The sequence below is a fragment of the Oncorhynchus kisutch genome, unplaced genomic scaffold (genome assembly GCF_002021735.2).
Source record: "Oncorhynchus kisutch isolate 150728-3 unplaced genomic scaffold, Okis_V2 scaffold1157, whole genome shotgun sequence".
NCBI classification, from domain to species: domain Eukaryota; kingdom Metazoa; phylum Chordata; class Actinopteri; order Salmoniformes; family Salmonidae; genus Oncorhynchus; species Oncorhynchus kisutch.
The window spans coordinates 28,426-40,220 of record NW_022263102.1 but is presented as its reverse complement, the minus strand read 5'-3'; the positions used below and the strand labels follow the sequence as shown (position 1 = coordinate 40,220).

The 11,795-nt window shown below is 42.9% G+C and overlaps 2 protein-coding genes across 2 annotated transcripts in view; both read left to right on the top strand.

Annotated features, from left to right (window-relative positions):
• Window positions 1-750: 750 nt before the first annotated feature.
• On the top strand, window positions 751-1,209 carry LOC116365062 (urocortin-3-like). The gene has a single exon (XM_031817809.1). It carries the CDS (start codon window positions 751-753, stop codon window positions 1,207-1,209), a length of 459 nt encoding a protein of 152 aa, XP_031673669.1.
• Window positions 1,210-5,788: 4,579 nt separating this feature from the next.
• The window catches only part of LOC116365060 (coatomer subunit gamma-2), a 12,699-nt gene continuing 6,692 nt past the window's right edge, over window positions 5,789-11,795 (top strand). The window contains exons 1-10 of the mRNA XM_031817805.1: window positions 5,789-5,934; window positions 6,607-6,740; window positions 6,828-6,899; window positions 7,159-7,314; window positions 7,526-7,618; window positions 7,728-7,814; window positions 8,015-8,172; window positions 11,059-11,192; window positions 11,352-11,419; window positions 11,516-11,704. Of these exons, the coding sequence (XP_031673665.1) occupies window positions 5,898-5,934; window positions 6,607-6,740; window positions 6,828-6,899; window positions 7,159-7,314; window positions 7,526-7,618; window positions 7,728-7,814; window positions 8,015-8,172; window positions 11,059-11,192; window positions 11,352-11,419; window positions 11,516-11,704 (1,128 nt within the window). The 5' untranslated portion in view covers window positions 5,789-5,897. The remainder of the gene's footprint in view (window positions 5,935-6,606; window positions 6,741-6,827; window positions 6,900-7,158; window positions 7,315-7,525; window positions 7,619-7,727; window positions 7,815-8,014; window positions 8,173-11,058; window positions 11,193-11,351; window positions 11,420-11,515; window positions 11,705-11,795) is intronic.

Below are 11,795 nucleotides of genomic sequence, written 5' to 3'. Positions count from 1 at the left end.
AACATGACATTGGCTGACACAATATGGTTATAACGTTTGAAACTGCAAATAGCTTTGTAGGATAAATCGGATGTGTTACAAAAGTATCAGAAGGGATGACGAAATGTATCATTGCAAGGGGGTATCAACGCATCAGAGTCAGTGTGTGATCTTTGAGAGAGAGGAGACCAAAAATGTCAATCCTATGACGTTAGTTCTGGCGCACGAATGAATTCCGAACGAATGGACGTGCGAGCCAAATTCGTGATCAGAAGACGCGGAAAGAACAAGGCGAGAACGAGGTTGGGAGATCAGGGAAGCCCGAATTTTAAAACGCTGGGATTGTCAATATTTTATAGCCTATTCAATTGTTATCTAGAGTGTTTTTCTTTGTTTGTACTGGTCACACGTGACTTTCTGGCGGAAACTGTCTTCTAGAATTACAGTGCACGGAACTTGGTAAGTTATTTTGTTGATCTGGCACATTTCCGTGTGCTCAAATCATGAATATAGTTACATATTTCAATACCATTCACTTAATGTATTCATCTTATCATTTTTAAATCATAAAGTGTTGCTTTATATCCTTTACAATAGGGAAGACAATAACGCATAAAACGGATCTACTCGTTTGGACTATTGTCTTTCCGCATGGTGAACATGGACAGGGTTATATTTGTCAGATATCTGGGAACTTTTAAAGTTTAGTGACCAATAAACGAACGGTTCTCTCTCTCTCTCTCGCTCTCTCCGACCGCTTAGGACATCATGATGCCGTTCCTAAGAACCCTGGTTGTGCTGGCTGTCCTCTGCGCGCCAACCTCCAGCCTCTGTCTCAGACTGTACCAGAGCGACTACAACCTCCTCTGTGACGATGACATACTAGCTGAGGTCCAGACGAACGACGTTCCCAGTGACACGTTCCCAGTGTCGGAAAGCTTGGGCTCCCTCTTCAAGTCCGGAGACACTCTCTCCTCCGCAGAGTCGCGGGAGAAAAGGACGTCGACTTACCCCGCCAACTACAGGTTTCTCAGTCAGACGCAGCTAAGGAGTAAGATGTTCCAGAACAGCATTAATAATGATCGGCTACGCAAGTTTACCCTGTCTCTAGATGTGCCCACCAACATCATGAACATTCTCTTTGACATCCAAAAGTCCAAGAACCTGCGCGCAAAAGCGGCCGACAACGCGCGTCTGATGGCGCAGATTGGACGAAGGAAGAGACAGTAGACTATCTCTCCGACGGTTGAAGACGCTACCCTGATTATCCATTACATATTAGATTTTAGGAAGTTAGGAAGTTTTATTTTTCCTCGAATCAAACTTTCAGATGCAGTATTTGTGAGATGTTTTTTTTTTCTGTGGGTATGTTCTAGCAAATTTAAATACGAAACATAGGGATTATTGAGATGTACTTTTCTGAAGTACAATTGGATTGTTTACTGTACAGGCCTATTCCATTTTAGAATCCCTGAAATGGAATGAAAATCAAAATACAATTCCAGATCATTTTGAACTAGTCTACACACTGAATGATTTATTTTCTCTTCAGAATATACATTTCAATTCATTAAAATGAAAGTACTTTCAAGATAAGGTTAGGCCCTTTAAAGATATACAACTTCTAGTCTTCCACTGGACCAGGAAATATGGTGTAAAATCAGTGGGTAACGTGTAATTAGCCTGTCAATGGAAATGGTTTGCATTTCTTCTCATTTGTGCCCGCGTTTTATAGGAAAAGCAAGGCATGCATATGCTTGAAATACAGGACAGTACGGTACAATACAAATTATGCATAAAATCAGTGGGTAACGTGTAATTAGCCTGTCAATGGAAATGGTTTGCATTTCTTCTCATTTGTGCCCGCGTTTTATAGGAAAAGCAAGGCATGCATATGCTTGAAATACAGGACAGTACGGTACAATACAAATTATGTGAACAAATTGCTTTCATTGAAATTCGCACGCATGTTGCGGCATATTTAGTGTAAAGAGAAGCGAGTTAGCCTATATACCTTTGTGAATAGACGCTAGAATGTGAAATGATTATGAGTTATTTCAAGGAAAATGCATGGTAGCCTCAATGTTTGATCATCAAATGTCTGTTATTTTTATACACAAAGGGATTATTTTTCCTCAAATAAAAGCAGATGAATTAAACGTTGTCTTCAATAACGGCCATTTTCACATTTAGAAGGTGCTGTAATTTAGGTGTTAGGCATAATCAAGTCAGTCAGTCAGCCAATGGAAAACAACAGCTTTGTCTATATGAACTAAATATATTATCGTCCCTATATATGCTATAGCTTTCAGGTGCGTTAAACACAGGTGTGTTAAACACACACACACACACACACACACACACACACACACACACACACACACACACACACACACACACACACACACACACACACACACACACACACACACACACACACACACACACAATTGGGAGTCATCAGTGACCATTACATTTCCTCCTCTCTAAATATTTTAGAGGCATTTAAAGATGTTATTTATTATTACATTGTATTATATTAAAAATTGCATTTATTATGACAACAAGTGAGCCTATATGCAAACTTGAATGTGTGAACCAGCTTCAGGTTAGGATTTAGGCAGCCCCAGCTTCAGGTTAGGATTTAGGCAGCTCCAGCTTCAGGTTAGGATTTAGGCAGCTCCAGCTTCAGGTTAGTTTGGCAGCTCTGCAGAGTGGTCACTAGCTGGCACAGCCACAAAGTCGAAAGATCTGATTTTATACCTAAACCCAGTGGCGACCCGTCATTCAGGGCTGGTGGGACAGAGCCCCACTTGTTTTGAGCCCCACATTTTTTGCCAAAAAATTGTCTTTGCCTGTATTGCATGTTATTTTGTGTCAGATATCAGTTTTCAAACAATGTAAAAAAAATATGTATATTATTGAGTTAATAAAGCTGCACACAAACATGGTCTCTTTTTTGTTTTCTTGAGTAAGGCAGCTCCAAAATGCAGGTGTTTCAGGCGATCTCAGCTTTTTGTGGTGGTAGGGCAAGCCAGCAGAAATACGGACTGTTGCGTCATGATTGGCTCAGTGTTCTGTCACTCATGGGGACATCCTGGTAACTTTGAGAAAACACACTTTATATCAGAGTTGTCTCAAAATGGCTATGCATATTCATGACATGAGGCTAGTAGCATAGCATCTCTCTCGATTGAATACAGGAGGGTGAAGTCAACAACCCTCGTCGAATATTCAAAATAAGATTACAATAATGACATGCATTAATCCATCAATCCAAACAAAGGATAGGCGGAAGCTAGACAGCCCGCTGTGCCTCTTTGTGGACAATGACTCCCATTGTTGGGGCAGAGAGACATGTATCTTGTCAGTATATCCATAATCTTTGCTACAATTAAATTACATTTCATTTGATTGCTGCTGCGATGGCACACTGGTATTTCACCCAATAGATATCCGTTTATTGTGGGTCTGTAATCTGAGGGAAATATGTGTCTCTAATATGGTCAGACATTTGGCAGGAGGTTAGGAAGTGGAGCTCAGTTTCCACCTCATTTTGTGGGCAGTGTGCCCATAGCCTATGGCGTCCTCTCGCAATAGCAAGGCTATGTTCACTGAGCCTGTACATAGTCTAAGCTTTCCTTAATTTTGGGAGGATTCTCCCAAGGTTGCTGTTGACGCATATTCCACGGTAGTTATTGGGGTCAACTTTGTCTCCACTTTTGTGGATTGGGGTGATCAGTCCTTGGTCTCAGGCTGTTGGTGGTAGGTGCAGACATTTCAGCTGCCCTGGTGCCAGATAGGCAAACTGTTGCCATTTCATGTGTCCGAAGGTACAAACTCCCACCACTTCCCCGTGGGCCTGGAGAAGAAATCAAGTGCACTATGCTACCGCTGGCCAATCAGATTGCTCAGATTGCTCAGATGAGTCTGCAGTAAGGTAGCAGGCATAAAAGAAAGCTATGGCAAAATTGATACTGTGAGATTTCAAAACGTTTAAAACCATGACTAGAGAGAAACTGCCAACGAATACAGCAAAGAGCTGCTGTGTTTATGAGTGAGTTCATGTTTAAGTTCTTACTCAGCACTGTCAACACTTTGTATTCAACACTTTTATAACCCATAAAATGTGCATTCTTCCTATTTCCACTCAACGCTACAACAATCAGCACAGTAGTAATGAATGAGTAGGGATGTGTATTGATAGGCTGGCGTTGTTATTATTACCGGCTTGGGTCTTTTATAACCTATAAAAGGTGCATTCTTCCTATTTCTCAACGCTACAACAATCAGCACAGTAGTAATGAATGAGTAGGGATGTGTATTGATAGGCTGGCGTTGTTATTATTACCGGCTTGGGTCTTTTATAACCCATAAAATGTGCATTCTTCCTATTTCCACTCAACGCTACAACAATCAGCACAGTAGTAATGAATGAGTAGGGATGTGTATTGATAGGCTGGCGTTGTTATTATTACCGGCTTGGGTCTTTTTTTATATTCAGGAATATTTCACTTTCTCTATTCATGTGAGTAACAACATTCATTTGTGCATGAGACAGAAATAATGCAGTGCGACTCGAGTTTCGCCATCAGCTGGAAGACGGTGTCCCCTTTTGGTCAGTGTCAGTGGAGAAAAGGGAGAGCGGAGGGATGTTGAGAGACGGACCCTCAGTCTGCTGCTCTGTCCCTCAGATGCAGGCACCATCGGCTCAGTAAAATAAAAAGCTAATTATTTAAATGTATGCTCACTCAGCTGTGCCTCACAAGTAATACAAGAATGGATCTATTACCGGTGTGATCATATAGCCTACCTCAAATTTTGAAATATAATTTTCCCGAAAAACAATGCATTGGCTGGTCAATTCAAGCAAAGCCAGTATGCGGTGATAATGTATTGGGCCTATAGCTTACTGCACAAACCTCATTGCTACAGTGCTGTTTTTAATTGGTTAATGTTACATAGGCTTACATTTTTTAAGTCATGTTCTTAAACAAATCAGAGCAATGTCTCAGCCTCCAGTATTTATGCTGCAGTAGTTTATGTGTCGGGGGGCTGGGGTCAGTTTGTTATATCTGGAGTACTTCTCCTGTCCTATTCGGTGTCCTGTGTGAATCTAAGTGTGCGTTCTCTAATTCTCTCCTTCTCTCTTTCTTTCTCTCTCTCGGAGGACCTGAGCCCTAGGACCATGCCCCAGGACTACCTGACATGATGACTCCTTGCTGTCCCCAGTCCACCTGGCCATGCTGCTGTTCCAGTTTCAACTGACCTGGGCCCTAGGACCATGCCCCAGGACTACCTGACATGATGACTCCTTGCTGTCCCCAGTCCACCTGGCCATGCTGCTGCTCCAGTTTCAACTTCCACCTGACTGTGTAGCTGCTCCAGTTTCAACTGTTCTGCCTTATTATTATTCGACCATGCTGGTCATTTATGAACATTTGAACATCTTGGCCATGTTCTGTTATAATCTCCACCCGTCACAGCCAGAAGAGGACTGGCCACCCCACATAGCCTGGTTCCTCTCTAGGTTTCTTCCTAGGTATTGGCCTTTCTAGGGAGTTTTTCCTAGCCACCGTGCTTCTACACCTGCATTGCTTGCTGTTTGGGGTTTTAGGCTGGGTTTCTGTACAGCACTTTGAGATATCAGCTGATGTACGAAGGGCTATATAAATAAATTTGATTTGATTTGAATAGATCTCGGCATGCATTTTGACTCAGAAAGTTATCTTGAAAAGGTTTGTGACCACTGATCTACGCGCAGCTCACTACTCCCACTGCTACAAATCATTACATTTGACGTCATTTCCGTCGACATGGACACAGACAGGAAGGTTGCATTTGGCGACGTGGAAGTGACTAGTCGTCTGTTGTGAGGCTGTACACCAACCACACTGATCCACAAACATTCCGTAACAATGATAAAGAAATTTGACAAGAAGGACGAAGAGTCTGGTAAGATAAATTAAGTGTAAAGAAGTCAATATAGCTGCTTGGAAATAGGTTACGTTTTTTTGCCAACTAGTTACCACTGACGTTAGCTAGCTAGTTGCTAGCATTCCAGCTAGGTAACGTTAACTACACTAAGTTGGTATTCGTTTAGTGGATATTTTTTTGTTGTCAAATAGACGTGTCTGTCTTTGTTGACCACACTAGCTACATGTCTCTATTTGTTGAGCAGATATGTCAATTGCTTGGTAGCTAGCTTAAAGCGTCTCTGTCAAATTAGCTTGCAAACTAGCTAAACTAACGTTAGTTGGTTAGAAGACTACGTTAACTGTGCCTAGTAAAAAATGCACATATTCTATTTTGTCTGTTCCGTGTAAAATATGATAAGAGATTAAATATCTAGTTAGCTACATGTGTCTATCGATGTACCGTATACTGGTAGTTAGCTCGCTAATTTTGTTAATTTAAAAACTGTCAATGTCGTCTTGCTCGCTCAAGCTTGTTGACCATAATTAGACGAGGTTTAAGCTACTACCTAAGTTATCTATTTACGAAATCCACATTCAACACGATATAGTAATGACGCATAGTAAGCGAACTACCTAGTTAGTCTTTATAGTTCCAATATAATCAAATTTTGTCTTAATGTGGCTGTTTTTTCTTCACTGCAACAATTAGGAAGTGGCTCTAACCCTTTCCAGCATCTTGAAAAGAGTGCAGTGTTGCAAGAGGCTCGCATCTTCAACGAGACTCCGATCAACCCCAGAAGATGTCTCCACATCCTCACCAAGATCATTTACCTACTCAACCAGGTGAGAAACAAACCCATAACATGCAAACCAATTATATGCACGTATACCCTTTGATATTAACAGAAGATGCTTTTATGTTCTGTCTAGGGGGAGCACTTTGGAACTATGGAGGCGACCGAGGCCTTCTTCGCAATGACCAGGCTCTTCCAGTCCAATGATGTGAGAATAAGTTATTGCTTTGGGTTTAGTCAAATTATTGCTGATCATACAAGTAAACAACATTATTGACAGAACATGCCGCAACATATACAGTACACGACGACATAAACTCACAAACTAACCTCAAACAGGTCCAACTAGTGCCTTTTAAATTAGTATACAATGAGTAGTGTTGTAATTGACCTATTGTAGAGATGTGGCGCATAGTGTTTTTGTATAGCATTATCTGCTTTTTGAAAATGTCTCTGTATTCCTCCAGCAAACCCTGAGAAGGATGTGCTACCTGACCATCAAGGAGATGGCCAACATCTCTGAGGATGTCATCATTGTCACCAGCAGCCTGACCAAGGACATGACTGGCAAGGAGGATGTGTACAGAGGACCTGCCATCAGAGCTCTCTGCAGGATCACGGATGTCAGTCTCTCTCGGTCTCTCTCCCTCTGTCTTTGTCTCTCCCTCTCTATTTCTCTCCCTGCTTTTTATTAGGCTGTGTTATCTTTTTGTTTCCATTCTGATAGCTGAACAGTATTTTATTTTTTACATCCAGCTTGCATTGTGTTATTGGACTAAACCTATGCTTTTTGGTCAATAAACTCAAGCCCTACTTTGTCACTCTGTCCCACAGACCACCATGCTGCAGGCCATTGAGAGATACATGAAACAGGCCATCGTTGACAAAGTGCCCAGTGTGTCCAGCTCTGCCCTGGTCTCATCTCTGGTAAGAAATTAGCCACACGGTGCCTGGATGTCTCAAGGTGACTGTGCCATTTGTAAGTACTCCCATTGCTTTGTGGGTAATGTATTTTGTGGTTTCTGTGTGTCTGTAGCACATGGTTAAGATGAGCTACGACGTGGTGAAGCGCTGGGTGAACGAGGCACAGGAGGCAGCTTCCAGTGACAACATCATGGTCCAGGTTGGTTACACACATTCTGTTGATAACATGTTCATTAGGCACCAAGCTGAAGAAATAACCTATGTTTTACTGTTATCTTCAGTCATTTAATATGAAATGCACTGAAAAAGGTTTTGGTATGTTGTTCCCTAATGAACACAACCCGGGTAAGTTGAAAGAGAATCACTTCCACTGTGACCTCTCTGTGATTTTCCCCCCAGTACCACGCCCTGGGCCTGCTGTACCACCTGAGGAAGAATGACCGACTGGCCGTATCCAAGATGCTCAACAAGTTCACCAAGTCTGGCCTCAAGTCCCCCTTTGCCTACTGCATGCTCATCCGCATCGCCAGCAAGCTGTTGGAGGAGACCGAGGCAGGGTAGGTAGAACCATGGAAGATAGAGGTCGACCGATTATGATTTTTCAACATCGATACCGATTTATTGGAGGACCAAAAAAAGCCTATACCGATTAATCGGACGATTTAAAAAAAATATATATATATATTTATTTTATTTGTAATAATGACAATTACAACAATACTGAATGAACACTTATTATAACTTAATATAATACATAAATAAAATCAATTTAGCCTCAAATAAATAATGAAACGCGTTCAATTTGGTTTAAATAATGCAAGAAAGTAAGTGCAATATGTGCCATGTAAAAAAGCTAACATTTCAGTTCCTTGCTCAGAATATGAGAACATATGAAAGCTGGTGGTTCCTTTTAACATGGGTCTTCAATATTCCCAGGTAAGAAGTTTTAGGTTGTAGTTATTATAGGAATTATAGGACTATTTCTCTCTATACGATTTGTATATATACCTTTGACTATTGGATGTTCTTATAGGCACTTTAGTACTGCCAGTGTAACAGTATAGCTTCCGTCCCTCTCCTCGCTCCTACCTGGGCTCAAACCAGGAACACATCGACAACAGCCACCCTCGAAGCAGCGTTACCCATGCAGAGCAAGGGGAACAACTACTCCAAGTATCAGAGCGAGTGATGTTTGAAACGCTATTAGCGCGCACCCCGTTAACTAGCTCGCCATTTCACATCGGTTACACCAGCCTAACCTCGGTAGTTGATAGGCTTAAAGTCATAAACAGCTCAATGCTTGAAGCACAGCGAAGAGCTGCTGGCAAAATGCACGAAAGTGCTGTTTGAATGACTGCTTACGAGCCTGCTGGTGCCTACCATCGCTCAGTCAGACTGCTCTATCAAATCATAGACTTAATTATAACAGACAGAAATACGAGCCTTAGGTCATTAATATGGTCGAATCCGGAAACTATAATTTCGAAAACAAAACGTTTATTCTTTCAGTGAAATACGGAACTGTTACGTATTTTATCTAACGGATGGCATCCCTAAGTCTAAATATTGCTGTTACATTGTACAACCTTCAATGTTATGTCATAATTATGTACAATTCTGGCTAATTAGTTTGCAACGAGCCAGGGGCCCAAACTGTTGCATATACCCTGACTGCTTGCAAGAGAAATGACACAATTTCCCTAGTTATAAGAAATTCATGTTAGCAGGCAACATTAACTAAATGTGCTTTTTTCACACATGCGCTAGGCTGTGATTCAATGAGAAATTAACAGGCACTGCATCGATTATATGCAACGCAGGACATGCTAGATAAACTAGTAATATTATCAACCATGTGTAGTTAACTAGTGATTATGTTAAGATTGATTGTTTTTTTTACAAGATAAGTTTAATGCTAGCTAGGAACTTACCTTAGCTTCTTGCGGGCCTCGTGTAACAGGTAGTCAGTGGAGTGCAGACGTAGACAGGAAGGTGGCACCGTGGAAGCACTGTCACGCAGACGTAGGCATTGTAGATGGCACTGTCACGCAGACGTAGGCATTGTAGATGGCACTGTCACGCAGACGTAGGCATTGTAGATGGCACTGTCACGCAGACGTAGGCATTGTAGATGGCACTGTCACGCAGACGTAGGCATTGTAGATGGCACTGTCACGCAGACGTAGGCATTGTAGATGGCACTGTCACGCAGACGTAGGCATTGTAGATGGCACTGTCACGCAGACGTAGGCATTGTAGATGGCACTGTCACGCAGACGTAGGCATTGTAGATGGCACTGTCACGCAGACGTAGGCATTGTAGATGGCACTGTCACGCAGACGTAGGCATTGTAGATGGCACTGTCACGCAGACGTAGGCATTGTAGATGGCACTGTCACGCAGACGTAGGCATTGTAGATGGCACTGTCACGCAGACGTAGGCAGGGTAGATGGCACTGTCACGCAGACGTAGGCAGGGTAGATGGCACTGTCACGCAGACGTAGGCAGGGTAGATGGCACCGTGGAAGCACTGTCACGCAGATCGAGGCAGGGTAGGTGGCACCGTGGAAGCACTGTCACGCAGATCGAGGCAGGGTAGGTGGCACCGTGGAAGCACTGTCACGCAGATGGAGGCAGGGTAGGTGGCACCGTGGAAGCACTGTCACGCAGATCGAGGCAGGGTAGATGGCACCGTGGAAGCACTGTCACGCAGATCGAGGCAGGGTAGGTGGCACCGTGGAAGCACTGTCACGCAGATCGAGGCAGGGTAGATGGCACCGTGGAAGCACTGTCACGCAGATGGAGGCAGGGTAGATAAACACTGTCATGGACTGTTTACTTGAATGTGTTTTCTAGTCTGTCAACAGTGGGTTGGTGTCTAGTATTCCCTTTCATTCATATGTATAGTTTGTATTCATCACCAAGGGGAATGATCTGTATAGTGAAATCATGCATTTTTAATTTGATTTAACTAGGAAAGTCAGTTAAGAACAAATTCTTATTTCCAATGACTGCCTACCAAAAGGCAAAAGGCCTCCTGCAGGGACGGGGCCTGGGATTAAAATAAATACAATATAAATATAGGACAAAACACTCATCACACATCACGACCAGAGACAACACTACATAAAGAGAGACCTAAGACAACTTAGCAAGGCTGCAACACATGACAACACAGCATGGTACAGATGCAACACAACAACATGGTAGCAGCACAAAACATGGTGCAAACATTATTGGGCTCAGACAACAGCCCAAAGGGCAAGAAGGTAGAGACAACAATATATCACACAAAGCAGCCACAACTGTCAGTCATACACATGGCAGCGGAGGACACAGAATGCACACTATCAAATTTTACTTTATAAACATATTGGTATATTTTTGTCGTGTGTGTGTGTGGCATTGTATTACAAATGGTTGGCTATTTTCTGTTTGCAGACATGACAGTCCCCTGTTTGACTTCATTGAGAGCTGTCTGAGGAACAAGCATGAGATGGTGGTGTACGAGGCAGCCTCTGCCATAGTCCACATGCCCAACTGTACTGCCAGAGAGCTGGCCCCCGCTGTCTCTGGTGAGTCTCTGTAATTACAGCCAGTTTGGTAAATACACCTTACTTTCTGGTGTCCACATGTAGGTACCTACCTGTAGAAATAGAAATTAGAGGTTGTAGTATCCTATCAACCTAGTACCTCTGGTTTTACCACTTGACTGTCAATGTGTTTCTCTCCAGTCCTGCAGCTGTTCTGCAGCTCTCCCAAAGCAGCCCTGAGATATGCAGCTGTCAGGACCCTCAACAAGGTGGGTCTCCACTTCTCCATGCTCTTCATTACTCTGAGTTACCTGTGTTTTACAGTATACTGTATTTACATCCGCATTCCCCCGTTTGTCCACCAGGTGGCGATGAAGCACCCGTCGGCGGTGACTGCGTGCAACCTGGACCTGGAGAACCTGATCACGGACTCGAACCGCAGCATCGCCACGCTGGCCATCACCACGCTGCTGAAGACAGGCAGCGAGAGCAGTGTGGACCGCCTCATGAAACAGATCTCCTCCTTCGTCTCTGAGATCTCTGACGAGTTCAAGGTGAGGAGGAGGATGTGTTTTAATGTGTACTTTCTCCTCAATGATATGCTCTTGTTTTTCCCCTCTACAATACTCTAGTTGAATCATTTAT

Coding starts and splice junctions, on each gene's coding strand:
- LOC116365062 (XM_031817809.1), top strand. CDS start 751: ATGCCGTTCCTAAGAACCCTGGTTGTGCTGGCTGTCCTCTGCGCGCCA.